Source organism: Durio zibethinus, chromosome 7 (assembly GCF_047325235.1).
Source record: "Durio zibethinus cultivar Kanyao isolate XHJ-2024 chromosome 7, ASM4732523v1, whole genome shotgun sequence".
NCBI classification, from domain to species: Eukaryota; Viridiplantae; Streptophyta; class Magnoliopsida; order Malvales; family Malvaceae; genus Durio; species Durio zibethinus.
The window spans coordinates 21,789,811-21,815,536 of record NC_143168.1 but is presented as its reverse complement, the minus strand read 5'-3'; the positions used below and the strand labels follow the sequence as shown (position 1 = coordinate 21,815,536).

At 28.6% G+C, this 25,726-nt stretch overlaps 4 protein-coding genes across 16 annotated transcripts; 3 read left to right on the top strand and 1 right to left on the bottom strand.

Annotated features, from left to right (window-relative positions):
• Positions 1 to 255: 255 nt before the first annotated feature.
• LOC111277788 (F-box protein At5g07610-like) lies at positions 256 to 3,014 on the top strand. Its single transcript, XM_022864206.2, has 2 exons — positions 256 to 1,641; positions 2,695 to 3,014. Exon 1 carries the CDS (start codon positions 412 to 414, stop codon positions 1,594 to 1,596), a length of 1,185 nt encoding a protein of 394 aa, XP_022719941.1. The 5' UTR covers positions 256 to 411; the 3' UTR covers positions 1,597 to 1,641; positions 2,695 to 3,014.
• Positions 3,015 to 4,947: 1,933 nt separating this feature from the next.
• On the top strand, positions 4,948 to 6,593 carry LOC111276988 (F-box protein At5g07610-like). Of its 2 annotated transcripts, none has more exons than XM_022863033.2 (2): positions 4,948 to 6,208; positions 6,400 to 6,593. In XM_022863033.2, exon 1 carries the CDS (start codon positions 4,967 to 4,969, stop codon positions 6,161 to 6,163), a length of 1,197 nt encoding a protein of 398 aa, XP_022718768.1. In that variant the 5' UTR covers positions 4,948 to 4,966; the 3' UTR covers positions 6,164 to 6,208; positions 6,400 to 6,593. The 2 variants fall into 2 exon arrangements, with proteins under 2 accessions (XP_022718768.1, XP_022718769.1); XM_022863034.2 differs by having other exon boundaries at positions 6,393 to 6,593.
• A 718-nt stretch (positions 6,594 to 7,311) lies between these two features.
• On the top strand, positions 7,312 to 8,873 carry LOC111276987 (F-box protein At5g07610-like). Its single transcript, XM_022863031.2, has one exon. It carries the CDS (start codon positions 7,628 to 7,630, stop codon positions 8,792 to 8,794), a length of 1,167 nt encoding a protein of 388 aa, XP_022718766.2. The 5' UTR covers positions 7,312 to 7,627; the 3' UTR covers positions 8,795 to 8,873.
• An 8,442-nt stretch (positions 8,874 to 17,315) lies between these two features.
• LOC111276986 (putative ADP-ribosylation factor GTPase-activating protein AGD14) lies at positions 17,316 to 24,251 on the bottom strand. 12 transcript variants are annotated; one of them, XR_016343617.1, is made up of 14 exons: positions 23,909 to 24,251; positions 23,179 to 23,240; positions 22,740 to 22,827; positions 22,584 to 22,645; positions 22,403 to 22,499; positions 21,532 to 21,984; positions 20,252 to 20,923; positions 19,946 to 20,056; positions 19,771 to 19,869; positions 19,562 to 19,648; positions 18,446 to 18,572; positions 18,217 to 18,262; positions 17,693 to 17,830; positions 17,316 to 17,587 (listed from the first exon to the last, which is right to left on the bottom strand). XR_016343617.1 is itself a non-coding variant. In XM_022863025.2 (13 exons), exons 1-13 carry the CDS (start codon positions 24,002 to 24,004, stop codon positions 17,776 to 17,778), a joined length of 2,070 nt encoding a protein of 689 aa, XP_022718760.2. In that variant the 5' UTR covers positions 24,005 to 24,251; the 3' UTR covers positions 17,316 to 17,775. The 12 variants fall into 12 exon arrangements, 8 of the variants coding, with proteins under 8 accessions (XP_022718760.2, XP_022718761.2, XP_022718764.2 ...); XR_016343616.1 differs by having other exon boundaries at positions 17,401 to 17,587; positions 19,756 to 19,869; XM_022863025.2 differs by having other exon boundaries at positions 17,316 to 17,830; positions 19,756 to 19,869.
• Between the last annotated feature and the right edge of the window lie 1,475 nt (positions 24,252 to 25,726).

Here is a 25,726-nt window from a genome sequence, read left to right as displayed (position 1 = left end):
TTTATTTTCAAAAATTGATTACATTAAATTAATTTAAATTATCATCTTTTACATGTTGATTGATTAAAGACTTTTTGTCTAACTATAACATCGACAAGCAATTTCCAGGTCACTTCCAGATATTTTACCAACACATTCTTCTACCCTTTTGATCCAGGCCTGCGAAAACAAGCAGATAATGATAGGTAAATTCGTGAAGTCATGTAATGTTTTCGATTCCCGCCTCACCTCAAGACTTAACACCCAAGTTTCAAAAAAGGCGAAAAAAAAAGACAAAAGCGACAAGTAGATGCTACTACTATTTCACTGTGTCAGCAAGCATCAACACTAGGATCTTTTCAAGGTGCTTTTTCTTTGGGAACTACAAAAGTAGTACAAAGAATTGGGGTTTCAACTCTGAAGCCTAAAGTCATGAAGAAGCCTAAAGTCATGAATTCTGCAGAGAAGATTGGCAACAACCAAGATATGTTAACAGAAATCCTCCTCAGATTACCAACAAAGTCACTCATCAAATTCAAGTGTGTCTCAAAACAGTGGCTATCTCTCATTTCAAACTCTCAGTTCTGTCTCTCCCACACTCGCCACCACCAACACAATGGGTTTCTCGAGCCTACTGCTCTTCTGCTCAAAGTTAAGAACACAATCTCCCCTGAATTTGATGTGGTTCCTTTGAAGCATTACAGTGAAGTCCCCTTCTTTCATTATGTTAATCCCCCTGACATCAACATGCTGCAATCTTGTAATGGGTTGTTTCTTTGCGAGACCGACGATGATGATGTTGATAATGTCTCCAGGTACTTCATCTGCAACCCAACCACTAAGAAATTCAAGATGCTATCTTTTCTTAGGAACCCACATGAAGATTGTGAGTTTTATGTTAGTTTGGCTTTTGATCCTCTCAAATCTCCTCATTACAAGATTATTGCTATTCGGGAAGTATCAAAAAACTCTTTTGAGTTTGAGATGGATATATATTTGTCAGAGACTGATTCTTGGACTGTACCCGGTATTAGTTTTGAAGTAGATGGCAGCATAGCGTTTGATGACGCCGTTTTCTGTAATGGAATAATTCATTGGAATAGTTATGGAGACGAGTCACTGTATTTTGATGTAGGGAAGGAATGTTTGCAAAAAATGCCAATGCCACCAACAGAAAACGATGTGCTTGAGATTTATAAATATTTTGGAGAGACCAGGGGCACATTGCATCTAGCAGTGACCTACCACGCGTTCATTGCTCTTGAATTAGATGTTTATGAGATGGCAAGTGACTATTCTCATTGGTTCTTGAAGCATCGTCTGAACCTTGGCGATGCCATGAAAGTTTTTCCTGAGCTAAACTTTGGTTGTCTTGGGTTTTCTCCTGGATTCTCTGGTGTGTGTTTTATTCGATCTGAGAAAGAAGAAGAGCCAAAGGTTGTGGTATGGGCAGATGGTAAAATCATTTTCTATGATTTTAATGATGGGGAGTGGAAAAAGCTTTATGATCCAGGGCCTGGGGTCAAATTTGGCACTCGTTTTTTAGACCATTTTACTCATTTACATGAACAAAGATTTCTTGCTTATAAATACTTTGAGAACCTCTCTTGTGTTTGAGGGTTTAACTTCTACAAATACCAATATTCTCGAATATTGTTTTTGGTAAGTATTTGAGAAACTATTTCAATTTTACTCACCTGATGATGTCTAGCTATTTACCTCTTCAGTTTTTAGTAGTACAACAAATCTTATGACATAAGAGTTCCTGTTAATTGATTAATTTGCTCTTCAGTTTTTATTAGTACAGCAAATTTTATGACATAAGAGTTCCTGTTAATTGATTAATTTGCTCGGCACATTCTGCTGTGTCTAAATTCCTGCTGTTTACTATTAGTTTTTTTGTTTTCCTTTCTGGATATATAGACAAATGCTGATATATTTACAAGCTCTGCACTCTTTGACTTGTATGTTTCATGTTTGTATTATCTGCAACTCTGCATGCCCTTTTAGGAACTAGGTTTTGATCTACATATTGTTTGACTACATGATCTTCGCGCATGCTTGTCGTAAACTTGCATTATTTAGCTAGTCAGCTTGTTTAAGAAGTATTGGCCTAAACTTTGATAAGATATTCTCTGTTTCTTGTACTTTTAATCTAGGAAAGAAGAAATGTCAGATATTTTGGTAATTGTCGATGGTAAAGCAATTTCGTATAATTTAAACAATGAGACATGAAAAAAGCTTTCCATCTTTCAGGTATACACGTATTTGCTGATATCTTGCCCTCTTACTGCTTCTAGGTTTTACTTGTTTTAATTGGTAAGTTTTTAAGGCCAAGGTCTATTTCAGTGGGTTCAAAATCTCATTAGAAGAAGGGAATTTTTCACATTATGTTATTGATGGCTAACAAACTAGGAATGGATTATAGTTTTCCAAAACAGAATACCATAGGAGAACATTGATCCGATAATTGGAACTTAAAAGTCGATTTATATGATTCTTTTCTGGGTAAATGTGAGCAATAAATTGGTGCTTGCTTGGATTGAGATGTATACAACATGCATTGATGCCCTTTTTGTGATTTATCAAAAATTAAAATTGTACTTTTCTCAACAACAACAGCATTATTGTTTGCATTAGGAGTTGGATTGCAGCCAACACCAGTTTAATCACCTTGCTTTTGTTCTAATTGATTGCCTTGTTTGTATTCAACAGATTTAAGGCTTTATGGGTGTTGCTTCATATTGGCTCTTCTGATGGCTTGTGTCATCAATATATGTGAGGCAGGTGAAGGTGACACATATCTTATAGCAATGTGGCAATTTCAAGTAGAAAATTACTAGTGGCCTGGGTGTAGTGGTGTGCTGTTACTAAATTTTCTGAAGTACGTATTATATTATTTATATGTTTGCGAAGATGGCAGCAACAATGTCAGTTTATCCAGTTAGATGAACTTTAATCTCTTGCTGATTGCCTTTATTGTAGACTTTTAGATTGAAACAAATCTACCTTGCTGCATCTGAGTATTTGATTCAGAGGTTTGTGCGTGATATTTCTGTTCAAAATGTAAATTTTGAATCCTACCTTCCCCGAAATAAAAAAAAAAAAAAAAAAAAAATTTAAGAATCTACCTGCTTGAAATTGCAAGCAATGCCTTGTAGTTTTTACAACCAAATATTCAAAATGTTGGAGATGGTTTTAAGACCCACCCTTCCTACACCTCCAATTTTCAATGGGGGAATAGCATGGGCCCTCATGCATCACATTAGCGAGCCAGGTAGTGTTGGAGCATGTGATAGACTTTCATTAGCGAGATCAGTCCGCTGTAAATTTGGATAGCTTCCAGGTCCAATCAGTGTTAAACAGGCTTTTGATTGCTTGGATGACGAGAGTTAGTGGGCGTTGGGATGGAGTGTTCTGTTTTATTAAGAGCACAGAACTTAAGGAGTCAGATTCTATCTCCACTTTGTCAAATCCCATCTTTGGCGAGTTTAATTCCATGAAAGAAAACTCAAAGCTGTGCCAAATCTATTGGACAGACTCTACCCCTTTTCTTATTCTTCGTGCAAAGCAAATTCATTTTTCCTGGTATGGGTATGACTCACATGCCTCAAGGGCATCAAGTGCAAACACCTCAGTTGGCCATTAATTTCCCATCAACAAGTATTCATAATTTCAACAGGATATAACCCAGGATGAACTATAAAACAGTGAAACCTGTTTTGAGGCACACTAACTTGCTAGGCTTTGTGGTCATGATGGTACATGTATAACCGGAATCAAGCAGTTCTAAATCCAATAGTGTCAGGAATGGTAGAAAATAGATCAATCTTGCTCATCCTATTACACTAATTAAAACTTGATCAGCTTTATCAATACGATTAAAACTTCAAAACAGAAAGTGCTTAAAATGTTGGGATAAGAATTGATAATTTTAAATATGATAAAAAAATATAATAATTTTTTTTTGACACAAAGATTCAAGATACACGAATAGCCGTCGGTAGGGAAAGAAATGATAAGATCGTAAAATCACAACAGGCATGTCGGCCAACTGTACAATGGAGGACAAAATAGCTGAAGTAAGATGAACATCAAATTATTCTTCTATAAGTTTTTTTTTTTTTAATTTCAAATTGATAAACTAAACTCCATACAATTTTTGTCGCTTGCCGACATAGTTAATTGAAATAATTTATTATTATAAACATTGAACTTTTATAAAATTGAAGTTTCATCGTTAACCTTTGCAAATTTTAATTCTTTAATTAATTACTTTAAATTTTTTATAAAAAAACTATTAAAATTCATTGGTGCTTAAATATAAAATCACTTGTTATTCATTCAACGGATTAAATTAATTCATTGAACCGGTTATTTGATAAAATTCTAAAGAAGAATAAATTATTTAATTAAAAAATTAAATTTTTTTAAACTTCATTAATTAAATTAAAATATTACAACATGTCTTTTTTATTAATTTATTAAAATTTTAAATATATTTATTAGAGTACGTGATGAATTTCAAAACATAAAATTTTAAACTCGACCATGTATTAATATAATTTTTCATAATTAAACCTCTGCAATAAAATTAGTTTACATCCATATTAATAAGTCAATTTAGCGATTTAGGTTTAAATTTTTTACAAAAAAAAATATAAGTTTGAGTTATAAATAAAATAATAAAGGAAAAATTGACCCGTTCATCTTGATAAGTATTAAGTACTTTCAAATTCAAGGACAAGATGTTTAGATATATCCTAATACGACATATCTTACATCTCGTCGTTATCTGAGATTCCAGAAACCATTTATGCTGAATTTTTTTCTAATAAAAAATTTACCCAAAATAGAAGGAAAGGCCGAAAGGTTACAAATATGAACAGGATTAAAGCAACTAGGGGTTTGGAACAGCAGAAGCCTTTTTTCTTTTTTTATAAATAGTAGAAGCCAGTTTTGTGTGCTGACACTGAGCAATAACAACATGAAGAAGAAGACTTCCATAATCCTCAACTCAGCAGCAGCAGAGACAATTGCCTACAACCAAGACCTTTTGACAATAATCCTCCTCAGATTACCAACAAAATCTCTCATCAAATTCAAGTGTGTTTCAAGGCAATGGCTCTCCATCATTTCCGACCCTGACTTCTGTCTCTCCCACACCCGCCACCATCACAGCAATGGGTCTCTCTCCCCCACCGCTCTTCTCCTCAAAGGTGACTGCTTCACCCCTCCTTCTGAATTCTCCATTGTCCCTTTGAAGCATTACAGTAAAGTCCCTTTCTTTCATTACATCCATGACTCTGATGTCAGGATTGTACAATCTTGCAATGGCTTGCTTCTTTGTGAATCCTACAGACAAAGTTACTTGATTTGCAACCCCACTACTAAATCTTTCAGGAGACTATATTGTCCTAGTAATTCGTATCATAATTTTCTTTCTAAATTTTGTGTTAATTTGGCTTTTGATCCTTTAAGTTCACCTGATTACAAGATTATTTGTGTTTGGGAAAGTTACCGGGAACCTTCTAAGTTTAATCTGGATTTATATTCGTCAAAAATCGGTTCTTGGGATTTATCTATAATCACTTTTGAGGTGGATGAGGATGAGTTCATCGAGTTAAAGGATGGTGTTTTCTGTAATGGAAGGATTCATTGGTGTGGATATGGAAGCGAGTCGCTGTATTTTGATGTGGAGAATGAATGTTTGGAAACAATGCCGATGGCATTACCAACGAGAATGGATGCCGATGAGGAATGCAGATATTTCGGGGAGTCTCGTGGAGTTTTATATCTTGCGGTGACTTACAGCATGGCCGTTTGTTTGGAGTTGGATGTATTTGAGATGGCAAGAGATTATTCTCAATGGAACTGGAAGATACGTCTGAATCTTGGTGACGCTGTGAAAGTTTTTCCCGAGTTAGAGTTGGGTTGTGTTGAGTATTGTCCTGGATTCTCTGGTGTGTGTTTTATTCCATCTGAGAAAGAAGAAGAGCCAAAGGTTGTGTTATGGGCAGATGGTAAAATAATTTGCTTTGATTTCATGGAAGGGGCATGGAAAAAGCTTTATGATCTCGGTCCAGGTATCAAAATTGGCTCGCTATATCTAGGAGAGGATGATCATTTACATTATGAAAGATTTCATACTTATCAATATTTTGAGAATCTCTCTTGTTTATGAGGGTCTTTTCTTCTGCTGACAGCAATCTTCCCCACCCTTATGTTGGTAAGTAACAGAAACTGTTTTGAACTTACAATTTCATTGATTTCATAGTAAAAGCATAAGATAGTTTCGTCTTTACTTCTAAAATTTTTTATTTTTATATATTTGTACTGTTTAAGAGAATCGGTTGCAGCCAACCTCAGTTCTATCACTGTATCTTTTCTTATCGATTGCTTTTTTTTTTTAGTCAACAGGTTGAAGGCTTGCAAAGTTTGCATGATCTTGGCTATTTTAAGTGGGAACAATTGTGTACAAACTGATGTGTTGTTAAACATCAACTTTGGGTGTAACGGTCCGGTGAAGAGTTACTTTTGTGGCATACTTGATCTATATGTTGTATTGCAAAATGTTTATAACTTTGAATGGACATCTGCCCTTATGTTGATAATTGTTTTCTCAAGTATAAGCCTCAATTCAACATATTTTTAAAATTTTTTTAAATTGGCCACAAATATTTTTTAAAGTAAAATTAATAGATATAATGGCAGTGAAATTTTATTTATAAACATAGTTAATAAAATGACACATTTTTTTATTTAATTTTTTAAAAATATATTTTAAAAAATATGTATGTGTCACATTGTTAATCTCATTTATCAAATTAAAAATTTTTATTATTAATTTATTAAATGATTTTTATTTTTAAATATATATTCTTTATACATAAGATATTATAATAAAAAAATAATTACAAATGCTAGATTTAAATTTTAAAATTATTTAATGTCATACATAAAATTACAATTTTTCACAATCATAAGGCATAGCTAAATTTACTGTTACAATTCAAGTTTCTGTTTGTCAGCCACAATTTGAGATTGAGATTATTTAGGAACTGGAATTAAAGTTGAAGTCTACAAGACTAGAATTAAACTTGTGAATCACTCGTGTTAGAGATAAGGTCGAGTAGAACAGAGTAGCAATTCAAGTTGCGTTCGACTATGCAAGTGTCAGACGCAAATTCAATGAACGCATGTGACATAGGCCCCCGCTTGACGGGACCTGTTACCACTTGCCAACATATCAGGACAAAAAAACCACTCAACCAACATGGTATATATATATATATATATATACAGATCCAGTTCTTGGCAGTAGTCCAAAAGTAGTAGGATACAATTACTAAAGCCAATGAACGAAGTTAAAACAGGACGAGTTTCGATTCAGGTTGCGTTGGATTCGACTATGTTAGTATCAGACTCAAATTCAATGACTGGGACCTGTTACCACTTGCCAACATGTCAAGACAAAAAACTACTTGCACAGCCGGCACGGTCAGTGTCCATTAATTTTTCTGTATCTTGATATTCAGTTCCAGGCGTTGGCAGTAGGCCTATAGGAGTGGGATACAATTGTAAGTATTTGTTCAACGAGCTTGAGCCTTCAAGTAAAGCAAAAGCCATTGAACGAAGTCAAAACAGGATGCTTTACCCAGTCTCTTCAGCAACATATGCCATAGCCGGCAATCAAGACCTCCTTACAGAGATCCTCCTCAGAATACCTGCCAAACCTCTCCTCAATTTCAAATCCGTTTCAAAACAATGGCTCTCTCTCATTTCCAGCTCCCAGTTCCGCCTCTCTCACTCTCGTCGCCACCGTGACAACGCCTCTCTCACGGCTGCTGCCCTCTTGTTCCACTGTGACACTTCCCACAACCCCTCCGGTGGATTCCACATCATCCCCTTCAAGAGCCATTGTTCCAGACTCTCTTTCTTCGACTATCTCAAACACCCAGCTGTCAAAATCATGCAATCTTGCAACGGTTTGCTTCTTTGCCGTTCTTATGATAAATATCTTTGCTTGAAGTACTTTGTCTGTAACCCCATTACTAAGAAATTCAGGATTGTATCTTTTCCTCAAGTTGAAGGCTTTGTTTATGCTGTTAATTTAGCTTTTGACCCTCTTAAATCTGTTGATTACAAGATCATTTCAATCAGGAGATTGATATGGGTAGCTCCTAGATTTCATATTGATATATATTCATCAGAGACTGATTCTTGGAGTGTAAAGGCACTGAGTTTTACTAACGTATGGTTAAAAAATGGGGTTTTTTGTAATGGGGCTATTCATTGGGAAAGTGAGGGAAAGAGTTCATTGTATTTAGAAATGGAGAATATGTGCTTGAAAGTCATGCCAATGCCAGTTCGGATGCTGGACGCACCTGAGGGATCTTATAGTGAGAGCAACAGGTTTTTGGGGGAGTCTTGGGGGCATTTGCATCTTGCTGTCACATACAAGCCCCTCGCTTTACAATTCAATATTTTTGAGATGGCGGTAGATTATTCTGGTTGGTTCTTAAAATACCGTGTGAACTTGGAAACTGTGATGAATGGTTTCCCTGAGATGAACTCATATCCTCGAGAGGAGGGGGGCAATCAAATCTCTGCTGCGTGTGTTATACGATCTAACAAAGATGAAGTGTCGAAAGTTGTGGTGTTCGTGAATGGGAAGGCAATTTCCTATGATTTGAATGATGGGACATTCACAAGCCTTTGTGACCTAGACCCGTGTCCAAAAACTTATGGTTCTCCATCGAATGACGAAGTACTCGATGTCTATCAGTACTTTGAGACCCTCTCTTGTGTTTGAGAGGCCTTCTTCTATTGGATACCATATTCTGCAGTCCTATCGTGGATATCAATCATGTTATATTATTTGTGCTCTCAAATATGCTTGCCGTCACTCTTGCATTGAATATGTTTGCAGCTGCAGTGGCCTCGAAAGAATAATCATATATATATATATATATATTGTCTATCATTTATGTATGAAAATATAACCTTCAAAAAGTGTTAATAGTTCAATTTAAATATTTTTATAAATTTTTAAATTAATAAATTTATCTGTAAATATTATTTTTATTAATTTATTTAAAATTAATTTAAAACAACTAAAATTAAAAAAAAAGTTTATGTAAAATTAAATTATTTAAAATTTTAATTTTAAAAAATGTTAAAAGTGATTAATTAAAATATTTGTAATAAATATTTTTTATAAATTTAAAATAAATGAATTTTTTATTATTAGATTATTTTTTATAATTAGACTTTATAAAATGCTAAAAGTGTTATTAAAATAACCTAAAAATATTAATATCAAATATATTAATAGTGATAAATTAAAAAATTGTTAGCAATTTTTTATATTATTAATGATTTTGTTATTTATATATTTTATGAGTTGATAATTCGATAATTGGTAATATAATTAAATTTTTTAATATTTTGAAATAATTTTTTAATATATTATTTTTACAATTTTATTTAATCTTTATAATTAATTTTTTTTGTTTTTTTTAATTTCATAATATTATTTTTATAAACAAAAACTACTATGAAATCAAATGCACATTAATTGCACCCATTTATCAACATTTAGCATTATGTGATTTATCAGAAACTTTGATCGAATTTTTTGATGATTCAAGAGGTGGCTTCCAAAAAACAAGTTTATATATCATCTTTTATATATAAATATATAAATTTCAAAAATATTAATAATTCAACTTAAATATTTTTATAAATTTTTAAATTAATAAATTTATTTATAAATATTTAATTTTTATTAATTTATTTAAATTTAATTTAAAACAACTTAAATTAATTTTTATGATAAATTAAATTATTTAAATTTTTAATTCTAAAAGTGTTAAAAGTGATTAATTAAAATATTTTTATAAATTAAATTAAATGAATTTTTTTATTTTTAGATTATTTTTTATAATTAGAATTAAAAGTGCTAAAAGTAATTGATTAAAATAATCTAAAAATTTTAATTTCAAAAATATTAAAAGTGATTAATTAAAAACCTATTAGTAATTTTTTTATAAATTATTAATGATTTTATTAGTTATATATTTTATGAGTTGATCATCGGATAATTGATAACATAATTAAATTTTTTAATATTTTAAAATAATTTTTTAATATATCATTCTTATAATTTAGTTTAATCTCTATAATTAATTTCTCTTTTGTATTTTTTTTCTTAGAATTTCATAACTGTTATTCTTGTAAATAAAAATTACTATCAAATCAAATGCAAATTAATCACACCTTTTTACCAATTATTAGCACTATATAATTTATTGATCACTTTTATTGGATTTTTCCATGATTCAAGAAGCAGTAAAGCTATCAATAGCTCAAGATTGAATCCCATCAAATTACCATAAGACTTATTATATTAATTTATTTGAGTTTAATTTAAATCAATTAAAATTAAAATTAGAGTTTATATGAAATTAAACTGTTTAAAATTTTAATATTAAAAGTATTAAAAATGATTGACTAAAATATTCTTAGTAAATATTTTTATAAATTTAATTTAAATAATTTTTTATTGTTAGATTTTTTTTATAATTAGACTTAAAAAGGTGTTAAAAGTGATTGATTAAAATACCCTAAAAATTTTTATTCCAAAATATTAAAAGTGATTAATAAAAAAACTATTAGCAACTTTTTATAAATTATTAATGATTTTATTATTTATATGTTTTATGAGTTGATCATTTGATAATTAATAACATAATTAAATTTTTTAATCCTTTAAAATAATTCTTTAATATATCATACTTACAATTTAGTCTGACCTCTATAATTAAGATCTTTTTTTGTATTTTTTTCCTTTAAAACATCATATTGTTATTCTTATAAACAAAAATCACTATCAAATCAAATGTAAATCGATTATACCCCTCCACCAACAATAAGCACTATATGAGTTATTAAACACTTTGATTAGAGTTTTCGATAATTCAAGAAGTGGTAAAGCTACCAATAGTTTAGGATTTGATCATATCAAACTGTCATAAAAAATATTCACATTGATTGAAATAATAATTAATTTAATTTTTTCTCAACTTTTATCTTAATATGTATATATATGACTAATTTATATCTCAAGATTATTTAATCTTTCTTAGTTGTATAAAATTGCTCGTTTTTTTTGTCATCTAAGTGGTTGAATGACCTAACATGAATTATTCTAAATAAAAAAAATTATCAAGTGAAGTAAAATTCATTGTTTTGGGTAAATTCTTTCAAGGTGTGACAAAATTCATTAAAACTATTTTTTAAATGTATTTATCCTAAAGTTACATTTATTCGTAAAAATTTATGTTATTAATGCTAAAATGAAATCATTACAAATTATATAAGTATTACACAATAAGTTTGTTATTTTTAGAATTGAAATTTTCTTAAAAAAACATAACAAGTACCAAGGTTACAAATATTTGTTTTTCAAAATTATGTATTATAATATTTTTATATAATAAAAAATTATGTATAATAAATTTTAAAACGAAAGATTATTCTAAGCATAAAAATGAGACAAAAGATTGATTGGTTATATATAACTTTATTTTTTTCATATGACAAAAAAAGTTAGTGCTATATGATGTTTTGATGAAAGTATACAAATGTATTAATTTTAAATTTCTTTAGGATTAATATGAAACTCTTTTATTTGAAGAAACATTGTATACTCCTTCATTTTCTCCTTAGTATTAGTTGAAAAATGTTCAATGTTGTATCAAAATTTTTAAGATTGCCATATTAGGTAATATTTGTTTAAAATAATTGAAATTTATCAAATAATTATCACTATTACATTTAAAATAAAAATATTATCATAAACTATAATTTAATAAATCTTTATTTAATTGTATATTTAATATTTTAATTATTTTAAATTTTGACTTTTCATAATTTCAAGTTTGATTTTAGAGTTAGGACCAGTGACCAATTAGGTTGATTCAAATTTTATCATCTACTATTATTTATAATGTACTCAATTATTCATTTATTCACCTAAATAAATTTAATTCAACAATTGATGCATGCTTCTTTTTGTTTAAAAAACTGAATTCAAATCGTCTTGAATCCAAATAAAAAAATAAGTATGCTTAATTACTTATAATTACAATTTCATTTTATAAATACTCTTAAAATTAATTAATTAATTTAACCACAAATATAATAAAAATAAGACATCAAAGATGAAGGAAAAAAAACTTAAATAAGAAAATTTTAAATTATGATAGAAGATGAATAAGAAATATTGAATTTTAATTGGGTTACTATTTCAATTGAGATTTTGGTTGTATTAAATTATTTTGGATTTTAAATAACTATTAAGTTGTTGACATTTTAAAATCAATTAAAATAGAGTCAAATTAGTTCACTTTTATAATTATGTGTATTATATTATTTTTATTTAGATTAAAATTTAAATTTAGTAAAAAATTTATTTGTACTCAATTTGAATTTTGAATTGTTTTAAATTTAAGTTGATAAGTTTATGTTATTTTAGTTATACTTTTATGACACCGATGATAAATTTCAAAATTAAATGAAAATACAACACAATGAAATTTTAAATACAAGTGATGGAAATACAAATGATAAATCTAGAAGAAAATATTTATGCCTATGTCTTACATATATTAAAGGATATATCTCATTTTAAGGATTTTAAAATTCGTATTACAAAAATGTTAATAAAGATCAAGAAGTTTATAATATTTTATTTGTTGTTCAAGTTGCAACTATTTGGGTTGAGAAAAATAATTCAAACATTTAAGGAAGATAACATAAACTTAAATATTATTTGGATTGTTATGAACTTTTATAATATTTTTTATTCATTCCAAATAAAGAAATTGATTGGCATAAAAATATCAAAAAATTTATTTTGAATGATAGTAATAAGAATGAAACAACAATTAAAAATATACCATATTTTCATTTAGTAGAATAAATTTTTATGTGAATTTGATATTTTTCTAAACTATTTTTTGTTTAATTTTTATAAATTTTATTTAGTAAATTTGTTCTCAGTATTTTTATCATATATATAACAGAATTTTTACTCAAAATCATATATTTCAAAATAGAAAAATAAGGCAAAGTTTATTACATTTATTGGTGATAGAACATTTCAAAATTTTTAATCTTTTATATGCAATTATACTTCACTAACAGATATGAAAATACATACACTAATAATTCAATCAAATCATCAATAAAGTTTATCTCAATATGCATTATTTTACCATGAATTAAAAATTTTTAAAAATATCTTTAAAATATTAACTTAATATATATTGTATATATTTATTTAATTTAGTTTTAATACTTGTGTCAGTATAAAAAGTTATGATTTTAGCTTATTATTGCAAGTTAAATTATAAATAATAAATTAAAAGTATTTACTCATACTTTTTAAGTCATTTACATTTCAACTTTTTCTTTTTTTTTTCTTTACGTTATAAATTATATCATATAGCATACATAAGGTTACTTTTTCTTTAGATAAATGCAAATATGATAACATAGTAATAGATAATTAATAATTTATTAATTAATTATTAAAAACTTAAATATAATCAATATAACTTAATAGTAATAATTGATAACTTAGTAGTAAATTAATATAGTGATAAACTAATAGTAACTTAGTGATAATTAGTAGTCAATAATTAATAATTTTTGAGTAAATCAGTAATAATATAATAATAAATACATAATACTATAATGGTAAATCAATTATAATATAATTGTAAATGCAAAACAAAATATTTTAAATCAAGGATAACAAAAAAAGTGATAATTTAGTGGTTAATTATTGATAACTTAATAATAAATTAATGATAAATTAATAGTAAATTAGTGATAACTTAATAGTAAATAATTTTTAGTTTACTAGTAATTAATTGATAGTAGTAAATCATAAATAACTTAGTAATAAATTAATGATAAATTAGACATAAATAATTGATAATTTAGTTATTAATCATTGAAAATTTAAAAGTAAATCAGTATAATTTAGTAGTAAATTATCGATAACATGATAGTTAATCAGCGATAACTTAATTATAAATCATGCATAATTTAATATAAATTAGTAATAACTTGGTAGTGAATTATAAATAATTTAGTAGTAAATCGGTGATAATTTTATAGTAAATTATTTAAAATTAAGTAGTAAATCAATGATAACATAATAATAAATACATAAAAATATAACAGTAAATCATTAATAATTTAGTAGTAAATTGATAACTTAGCTATAAATTACTAATAACATTATAACAAATTATTAATAACTTAGTTATAAATCATTAATAATTTAATAATAAATTAGTTAGTCGTTGATAACTTTTTAGTAAATCATTAGTAAATTAATAGTAAATCAGTTATAATTTTACAATAAATCATTAATAACTTAGTGGTAAATCATCAATAATTTAATAGAAATCATTAATAAGTTAATAGTAAACCATTCATAACTTAATGAAAAATCATTCATAAATTAGTAATAAATCATTAATAATTTAATAGTAAATTATTAACAACTTAGTATTAAATAACTGATAACTTAATTTTCAATTATTGATAACTTTTTTACACATTAAGTTGTTAGAAATTGAATTTTGGTTATTAGCAGAAATGAAGTCAAAAATTAGGATAAATTTATCATGAACATATTTAATAAAAAATTTAGTGAAAAATTATAAATTTGAATAAAATAATAATGTTATTATGTAAAAAAATTATCTCATATATTATTAATGGACTTTTAAAATTTCATGTTTCATAGTTGTAAGTGCACGATAACATATTAATAAATCAATTATAGGTTAATAAAAAAAAATGATAATTTAGTAGTTAATAATTAAAAACTTAATAATAAATTAATGATAATTTAATTAAAAATTAGTAATAACTTAAAAGTAAATCAGTTTTAGTTTATTAGTAACTAATTGGTAAACTTAGTAATAAATTATAAATAACTTAGTAGTAAATAATGATAATTTAATAATTAATCATTAAAACTTAAAGTGAATAAATATAATTTAGCAGTAGTTAATCATTAATAACTTAATAGTTTATCAATAATAACTTAAAAATAAATCATAAATAATTTAATATAAATCAGTGATAACTTGATAATAAATCATGGTTATTTAGTAATGAATACGTGATGAATTTATAGTAAATAATAAAAAATTAAATAGTAAATCAATGATAATATAATAATAAATGCATAATAAGATAATAAAAAATCACTGATAATTTAGATGTAAATTATTGATAATTTAGATGTAAATTTTGATAATTTAATAGTGAATTAATAATAACTTAGTTGTAATCAATGATAATTTAGCAGTCAATTAGTTAATCATTGAAATTTTCTATAATAAATTATTAATAAATTAATAATAAATTAGTTATAATTTTATAACTAATCATTAGCAATTTAATAGTAAATCATCAATAATTTAATAATAAATCATTCATAAATTTTTGATTATGACATTGATAGCTAGAAATTTTACAATATATCATTGATAACTTAGCAATAATTTAATTATCCATCATTGATAAATTTTTATACTTGAAATTATCAGGAATTGAACATTGGTTAGTAGTAGAAATAAAGTTAAAAATTTCATTAATAACTTAGTAATAAACCTACGATGAACCTATTCAATAAAAAAAATAGTTAAAAAATTTTAAATTTAAATGAAATAATAATGTTATTATAGAAAAAATTATCTTATACTAGAACTAAACCCACGTTTTTCTATGACAATCTATTATTAAATACATGATAATATAAATTTTATCAATGATTACTAAAAGTATATCATAAGTTATCAAAATGTTACTAAAATTACACCAATAGGTTATCAAAATTTTATCAAAAATTATCAAAACTATATTGATGGTCAAAATTATATCATAAGTTATCAAACTAATAGCAAAAGTTACCAAAATTGTATCAAAGGTTATCAAAATTAAAATTATATTAAAAGTCATTAAACTTTAGTTATAAAATAAAAAAAAATTATTATTTATCATTATTATCATAATGTAAAACATTATTTATTGAAATAAATTTTTAGAGATAAAAATTACAATTGCGTGACTTGCATGCTTAAAATTAGTATATATATACATATGAATTCATGTTTTTGTATAATATATATAATATAGATAATTTATATGTTCGTCTTTTACAAAGAAAATTACATGTTATAATTTATATCATCACAAAAAATTTGAATTAGGCATTTTGATTTATGTTAAATCCCAGTAATTTTTATTAAAATTTTAAGTTATATCACTTATGTATTATTTACTTAATCATATTACCTTTGTGTTTTTTAGTTAATCATATAGTGTTTTAAATTAATAAACCTCATGTTCTAGATCTTGAAAATAAGTTTAGAGGTATTTATAGGTTGAGCCGAATAGAGTTTGAGTCAGGCTTATTCTTGATATTAATAACTTATAAATTTATCTAAGTTCGACTTAATAAAAAATTTCGAGTTTTAAAATTTTTTTAAGCTCGACCCAAATTAAAAAAAAAAATCTCAAACCCACTCATTAAACTAAATTTATATAATAAAAATTAAAAAAATATATGATTAAATTAAGTTTAATAAAATTATATTCAATTGATATATATATAAATTAAAAATATAATTATATAAAAATAAAAAATATGTTTAATAAAATATATAATTTTTATTTTTAACTTTTATATATAATAAATTCATTTATATATAATTTATATATATAAATAAATAATTTATATATACAAAAATTCAAATCAAATTAAACCGTACTAAGCTTAAATTTTAAATTTTTTGTCCAAAACCCAACCCAAAAATCGAAATAAAAATTATGCCCAAATTTATATAACAAATTTTAATTTTTTGTTTAAATCTTCTTAAAACTAAAATGAATCTTTAAATTTAGATAGATAACCCGAACCCTTATCAGGTCTAAACCAGTTTTACCAATATTATTTTGAAGATGTGATTTATTTTTCCATTTGTATTCATTATTAACTACTCATTCATGTTCTCAGAATCTGCACTTTTGTCTATCCATTTGATTGTTAAGTTGGTTATTTCTATGCTTCAGGGTCTGTTTGACTCCTAAGACATTCTGACAACATGAAATTAACTAATAGATCATAGCTCCCTTTGACCTGTTAGATAAGAACAATGTTAGACTACGTAATTTTTTGTAGTCGAATATATATATAATATATATATATATATACATAAACAGTAAATAAGGATTTTCAAGAATTGAATAAGCTGAAAAAAGCAACACAAATTGAAGGCAAATAACCTTAGAGAAAACTAGTTCAAGATATCCGGAGATCTCTCCATATTTTGTAACAATGCAATAGAATTAGAAAAGCTGCTGCAAACAAGAATAACTTAGAAAGATCCTATGAACCTGCCAAATTACAATACATTTAAATCTTTGACACCCTGGGAACCATAAAAAACCTTTCTCCCCTGCCGCTTTCCTTGGTGCATCACTGCTTCTAACATAACTCATACAATCAAGCGGCCTGAAAGACATAGAACACTACAAAGAATTTTCCGACTGGGCAATGTATTATTTTTCGCAAAGAAAAAATCGTGATGACTTCACAGTAGATTTAATTCTTATGTACCAGAGAGATTGGCTTGCATTTTGGCTCCAGGAAACTACCACGGTCTGAAAAAGTACTAAAATGCTACTTTTGCCAGTGCAATTCTATGCAAAAGGATTTCTTCCAATGGAAGCAACAGGCCCTTGGGCTGGGACATTCCTGCCAAAATAGAAAATGAATTTTTTACTTCCGAAAAGCATGACATAATTATGCACAGTTACTTGAATGTGAAAATTTAATTAGCATTGATGTCAAGCAAGAAATTTCTTCTCTAGCTTTATGAATCAGTAATTCCAGATAGATTCTTGAATAACTCATTCATATAAATATGAGGTTGTTGATTTGATCTTAGTATGAGACACAAGTAACACAACATTCCCCAAGTGAAGATTAATAACTTTAAACTTGAAAACCACAAGCCAAACAAAACATTGCAAGGAGAATCCATGCTTTCAAAAGTGGGTATGAATAACATATAGATGATGTCCCTTGAGGAAACACAATAATGATGATAAAATTGACTGTAACATGATAAAACAACTAACGGTATTTGAGAACTTGGTGCTTGGCCAGACATGTATGCTAAGCCACCTGCAGAAATAAACAAAAAAAAAAAATCAAGTATCTACTTTAGGAAAACCTCATGGTTCATTGGGATGATGTTTTACAAAGGTATTCTCTTTTCCGTTTCCATACTGCATGTCCAATAAGATCCATCAGCCAACCGTGAATTAAACAACTATTGCTCTCTAGCTCCAAGGAGACAAGAACTACCTTGTGGTGTTGCTGGGATATACGGAGTCACTGGATTCTGAGGAAACCATGGTTGTACACCACCAAGAAAGGTGGATGGCAAGTGAGCATTTGGAAGTGCAGTTTGTAATGAACTCATATCCAAGAACTGCAATATGCCATAAACCAGGAAGAAATTGATCAGAACAATTCAAATATTGCATCTATCCTTCCCACAAGTAATGTCCTCCAAATCAATCTAAAGCATGGACTATTAAAAAGAAAAGGTGAAACATTATTGATTTCCTCCATAAAAAGAAGGTGGTCAGCCGGTTGCAAGCATGCTAAATATTGGCATTTCATCTACTTACCAATGCTCCTTCAAGCACGAAAGTATATTCATGTCAAACCAGAATTCAGAAATTGAAAGAATAAGTAGGTCAAAGAACTAAAAGAACAGGCAGTTTGTTTAGAAAATGCAACAGATACCAAGAAATGACAACAATGAAGGAACCACCTAATCATCTAGATCAATGATATGACATCTCCAATTGTCCACCCTTCAGTTACACCATAGAAATTTAATTCAAATTTGACTCTTCACCTAGCACATCATATTTAGATAATACTAATTTGGAAAAATACCAACATTCAGAAAAACCCTGAGAGGTAACATTAAAGCAAATTCCTAAAACAATCATGTGGAATTACACAGGTGTTTAACCAAGCCAAATGGCTAGATTTTTAACATCATCTTGTCTGTTATCCATAAGAGAAAACACAAAGATTGTGTCCCTTCTCTCCCATAGTCTCTACAAAACCTAACCCCCTGACCTTGAAAACCATTAACTATCCTTGAAAGGCACATAGATTGTGTCATCTCTCCGTCCCCTTAAAACTTAGCCTCAAAAAAGGGTAAGTTCTCAGCAAGACCAATCAAAATACAATAAACAAAAGCACACCAATAATACAGATAAAATTATAGGAAATATCCCCTTGAAAGAAATGGTAAGTAAACTGTACAATCCACTCCACAGAACCAGGACAAAAACGTTAGCATGGATAAAACAAAGGCATTTTAACCTTAGGTAAAGATCAACCAATGTTATGAAAATAACAAAGTGTAAAGATATTCAAAGATCAACATGCATGATATACCAGATCATTTTGTTCCAATTCAGAATCATAAGGAAGATCAAATGGGTTGGTTGATTTACAATCGGCAGCTTGCGACTCTTTTACTCCCTACAAAATTAAGGAAGTTTAAAACCTAAAGAGATGAAAGAAGTGCTCAATAATAATCCATATATTATAAAGAAAAAAAAAAGAACCCGTAAGCTAAAAGATCAAACCAAAAGTGGATTCACCAGTGGATCATATGATGGTGCTACACCATCCTCTGCTGCTAGAGTAGCAGGGAAACCAGTATAGGAGGCAACTGTTTGGATGCCATCATTATCATGGTTCTGCAGGAACAAATATTTTAAACATAAATAGAAGAAAAGAAAATCTTTGGTATCATTAGAAATAGTAGTAGGTAACCTTTGAAACTCCCAAGCCCAAATGTTGTTCAGTGGTGGCCAAATGATTGTACACTACTACTTGTGGTTCCAGAGAAAGTGATTCAGCAGAATCATTAAAAGCATTCCATGACTGTTCAAAGGCAATGGATCACTTGACCTTAATTTGATTGGAGAGAAAGAACTTTATATTTCTAACCACAACCATATATAAGCTAAGCAGTGAAAAACATGAATAAATTTAAGCTACAAACGCAATTGTTTCTTATTCATCACAAAACTGCAATGGGCTTAAGAAGAGTACCCGTTACAATGTCAAATGGCTTACCTGAGTGCCAGTTGCAGCGGTGGAGACTTGACCATCATGCAAGCCCTCTGGCCATTGACTAGACATTGCTGTAGTAGCCCTGAGAACACTAGAATCTTCAAACACTGGCCACTGCATGGTTGTGTTTAAGGATGACAATTGGTCAAACTTCACTGCCAAATCTCCATCACTGGGCATTACAGGAGGTGAAAGATGTTTGGTTACTGGACCAGATGCTGCATGCTGAGGAGTATCAAACGTTGCCCATCCTTCATTTTTAGATATAGATAACTCTGGTGATTTTCCATCAAAACTTGCAGCTGGGAGCTGCTCAGCAATCCCGGAAAATAAGTCTATAGATGGAGTAGATGGGGAAGGTTGATACAAATTCCCAGGCAGCATCGAAGATGCTGCTGCAGGTTGAAATATATTTTCAGATGAAACCGATGAGGTTGCAGGCAACTGAAACAAATCTATAGGTGGAGCGCTAGAAGCCTCAGGTACATTAAAGAGATCTAGACCACCATAATTCACAGGAAGAGATGGTGGGGCTAAAGTAGATGCTTTATCATGACAGGACCCAGCAGTTTCTTCAGGTTCAGAGACAACATCCAGTCCAATTCCTGAGTTATATGACTTGATAGACATGGAATTGCTATCAAATGATCCAAAACTACCCATGGATTTAGTTCTCTACATAGAGCAACAATTCTGATGTCAGTTAAGGATGAGACGACAAACAGATAAAAGTAGTTGTATGATACACATGATAAAGCATGTAGAACTACAACAAACAAAGAAAAGGGTTCATTCACTTGACAACACTTGCACCTAACATATTTAGTATCACTATGATCATTCCAACTTGTATTAAAATACTTTTAATCATGAAACACATTAAACATCTTAGCTAGATCCACATTCCAACAATCATAAAGTTAGCAAAATAACAATACTACTCATAAGAAAGCCAATAGTATCTCTCCGAGCATGCATATGAAGCAACTGACAATAAACCATGAATACACATGCCTGAACTTTGAATAAAATAAATGAAAAGAACAGCAGGCGCTGCAGGAATATTTCTGGAAATGGTATCAGCTACACTACTTATCATGTAGGTTTGTTCTCTCTTCTTGATGTTAATAATCACTATATGGAAGTACCCCACCAGAATGCATAGAAACACACATAGTGTTACGATGACAAAGCTTCAAAGAACCATATATTTCCAGATTTGGCAACAACTTAAGAAGAAAAGTACTTCTTAAGGTGGGCATGTGAGAAACGTGATATCTGACCTGTGGGTGTGGAATCCCTTCAGCATCTTTCTTGGAACTTGGATCCACAAATAAATTACTTGTTTGATGTTGTGTATCTTCACTTAAGACATCTCTTTGAGGTTGAGAAGTTGGGCTGCCAAATCCAATGTCCCTATGAAAATTTGGAGACCCTGTACCAGATTTGAATGGATCGCCTCCACTGGATACAGAGTAGTCTGAAACTCTAGGAATGGAACCCTCATTTGCAAACCTGTCCTCAAACATTTGATCACTTAAGCGACCAGGACTGTAGACAAAACTAGAAACCTTCCCCACATAATGGCCTCTATCCGAACCAGGCTTCCTAGAAAGCGCAGCAGCAACTTGTTTTCCATAACGCCGATCTTCATATTGATAGTCATAAGGTGGACTTTGAGAATAAGAATGATAAGAACTGGCACGTCTTACGTCATCTTCATGATTTCTAGGGCTCTGTCAAATTTATTTTAGAAACCCACATTTAAAACTGCTCTAGGATTTAGTAAGATGAATTCAAATAAAACTGAAAGACAAGTACACACAAACACCCATATCTAAAAATTGACCAGTCTGATCTCATTTGCATAAATTTGTTTAATGAACACCAATGTGGGCAGTGGTTCTTAAATAAAAATAGTATTTCACTTTTCAGTAAAGAAAACAGATAAAATAAAAAGTATTTAAAAAAAAAAAAGAAAATCCAGAATTAGGAAGTTCAACTTCAGACCAAATGATCCACAACCATATTCTCTTCATTTTCTAATTACAAAACATGGTTTTAGGAAACATAGCCAAGCAGCATAAAGGTTTAGCAAAAATTTTTAGTTTGAAGACTCATAATCACGGTAAATACTAGATAGGAAGAAATTACCTGCATGTCTCTTGGAGGCTTGTCAGATGTTTTTCCTCCGGCGTATTTTCTGTCCACATACACATTCTTTATAAACTCTCGGATTTTATCAGCATTGCTGCAATAAGAAAGAGTTGTTAGAAAACCCCACATCTGTCAAGAACATGCCTAGCACTGAAGTTATAAATAACATATTCTGCACCTGCTGTCAGGCAATCTTTGCCTCTGCAGGTCCCAATCCTTAAGATATATATCTCTTGCACGCTGAAAACAGTAAAATGAAAAATATCTCATCAACATTATAATAAGCAATCCCACTCCTTCCATAGATAGCAACAAATGTAACAGTAATTCAAACCTGATTACCACCATTTTGAAGAGCTTCAACTTCCTGTAAAGTGAACTTTGACATTGATACATACTTTACACGATGAGTAAACTCACGACTGCAACACAAATTATCGCCAGGATAGGACAAAAAATGGTAAAGATTTGAAAGACTCAATTATGATATCATGTCACTCCACCAGAATCATGCAGAGTAAATACAAATATGCAATCATCAACCAAATTGAAGGAGGAAAGGTGCAATAACTCCTTTAAGTTAAGGAGCTTAACATCATCAAAATGAGTAACAACAAAAGTTATCAAAAGTTTAAGTTGCAGAAATCATAATGAATTGATATACATAACACTGACAACGTTACATACTACCAAATATGCAAAGCTTCACAAAAGTGACAATTATTTCTACAGGAAAACCGTAGATGGTGAAAAAACTAAAAGAAAATACTCACTGGATCCCACTGCAAGCCATGCAAACGAAAGTCCAAAAATTTGTGCAAACATACTGAGGAGCCTGTAACAATAGAACCACAAATTAATATAAAAGAAATAGGGGATACAAAAAAGAAAAAACTTTATAACCAGAAGAACAAATAAAGCAAATTTAATCCTTTCAAGTCATGCTGAACAACAGTTTAGGCCTCATAAGAGCAGAAAAAATAAACCGGAATTTGAAATCTATTAGTGCCAAACTGCCAATTGATTATTAAAAGAAACAACAACGCAAATTTAAACGCACTTTTTAAAACAGCTGATTTACCATCTTTAAATTCATTACTAATAGATGCATTCAAGAAAACAAGAAAACACATTTTCAAAAACCATTTTTATAACCTCAAACCCTTCTCTTTTTCTTTGCTTTCCCAGCCTCCAAACAGACCTTAATCATCATAACAATTAGCTAAACTCAATTCTTACAAAACAATAAAAAAGAAAAGAAAACCCAATTTAGAAGACCATTTCTATAACCTCAAATCTCTCTCCTTTCTTCTTTTCATGCTTAACTATAATACCCATCAGCTAAAACTAATTCGTCCAAGAGAATTAAAAATATATAATTTCAAAAACATTTCTTTTTCATTTTTCCCATACTTTGCCAGCCTCCATAGCACACCTTAACTATAAAAACCCATAAGCCAAAAACTCTTTTTTTTTCAAAAAAAAAAGTTTGAGAAATTTTACCAAGCTGTTACAGTTAATACAGCGACGATTAGGAGGCAGTTTCATGAGACCTCTTATTATCCTCTCGTTCTTTTCTTCTTCTTTCCTACTTCCCATTTCTCAAAACAAACAATTTTGATCTTCCAAAATTAACAATAACCTCAAACAAACCCTAAAAGCTTCAAAATTTATCAAAAACCCAGTTGGAATTCAATACTTTACGCTCAAAAAAAAAAAAACCCTATTAATAAGCATGAATCAAAGAAAAATGGGAAATTTAGAGGTTTGGGTTTTGGAGAATTTTTGGTTAAAAGGAAAGGGAAAGTCTTTTTTAGTCAGTCTGATGGCGACAAGAACGATCTGTACCTTTCATTTTGAAAAAATAAATTAAATATTAAAAGTAAGGAAAATAAAAAGAATAGAAAAAAAAAAGTCGATTTATTTATGATTTATTTTTGTTTTATTTAATTTTTTAAATTATTTTTGTGTACTTTTTCATGCGGAGGATTTATCGTAATTTTATAACCTATCATTTGAGGAGAATGGATACTGGCAAGATGAAATCTTGCTGCTTCCACGAATTCTACATTGCACGAGACCTCGTGATAATTCAATCACTATTCCATGTAAAATTACTAGTAGCAGGTGGATTCTGCTAAAATTTGTACTTGATTTCCAACATTTTAATTTGTAGATTATTATTATTTTATAAAAAAATTTGTTACAATTCAAACTCAAAATAAAAAAAATGTCAATATGAGAAAATAATTTTGACAAACATTAAAATTTATATGAATATATAAATTTGAAAAAACCTTAATTTAAGATTATCCAAAATTTGTAATAATCTTAAACTTGAAAATTTTAAACAAATTAAATACGAAATAACATGATTTCACATTAACATGTTTTTATGTTTTACAACAATAAATAAAAAACCAAAAATAGGTAATTGTAAAAAGAAAATATATATATATCAAATGAAATCTTAAGGATTAAAGGCAACATTGAAATTTAACCTTATAATTTTGTTGCTTTTTAGATGTAAATACACAAAATTGATGAAAATTTGTACATAAAGGGTGGTGAATGGAATCTAGAAAGAGGGTGTGGCGCTAGCAATTTTAATTTATCCTTTATGTTTGGAATCCACGTTAGAGACATTGATAATCCCCCGTAGATACTTTTGCAACGGTAAAAGGAGTATATGAATTTCCCAAACTTTAGAATTGAAAATTTCAATTAGAAAGGCTCCGAAGGAATGAAAAAGAGAAAAGAAAATTCCTAACTTTTTCTATGTTGATTAGAATAGTTTTGCTTTTATCTTTTTCTTAGTGGGCACTTCAACATATCATATTCCCCATGTTTCAATTAATTTGATTGTATATAAAGTCATTACTATCTTGTTTTTAATTCTTCATCCACGTAAAAATGTTAATATTAAATTTATAATGTAATTTGATTATTCATATAATTATTTTAAAAAATAATATCTAATAAATATTAATTTTAAATTTTAATTCATATAATGTTTTTAATTTTTATATTATGATTTTCTTTATAAAAAATATTAAATAATTTTTAATGGCCGATACCAACATCAATTGATGATTTTTTTTTTTTTACTATTTGTCATTAATTTTTCATTTTAGTGATCTTAGTTGTGTAACCTTCTACCATTTAAAGGGTGAAGAAAAATCTATTTAGTCAACTTTTTAATTATTTTTTAAAAGAAAAAAAAAAGTAAAATTGTTGGCTAAAACTTAGTGTTACAAAAATAAGTTTAGAACTAAAGCATGCTTGATTTTCGCTGAAGATGCATGAAAATTATTGATAGTT

Bases quoted from the DNA above. Each gene is read 5' to 3' on its own strand.
- LOC111277788 (XM_022864206.2), top strand. From the start codon at position 412: ATGAAGAAGCCTAAAGTCATGAATTCTGCAGAGAAGATTGGCAACAAC.
- LOC111276988 (XM_022863033.2), top strand. From the start codon at position 4,967: ATGAAGAAGAAGACTTCCATAATCCTCAACTCAGCAGCAGCAGAGACA.
- LOC111276987 (XM_022863031.2), top strand. From the start codon at position 7,628: ATGCTTTACCCAGTCTCTTCAGCAACATATGCCATAGCCGGCAATCAA.
- LOC111276986 (XM_022863025.2), bottom strand. From the start codon at position 24,004: ATGGGAAGTAGGAAAGAAGAAGAAAAGAACGAGAGGATAATAAGAGGT. The intron at 22,828-23,178 runs GTGAGTATTTTC...TTTGTGTTGCAG, and splicing joins ATGGCTTGCAGTGGGATCCA to TCGTGAGTTTACTCATCGTG. The intron at 19,649-19,755 runs GTTTGATCTTTT...TTAATTTTGTAG, and splicing joins CACTGGTGAATCCACTTTTG to GGAGTAAAAGAGTCGCAAGC.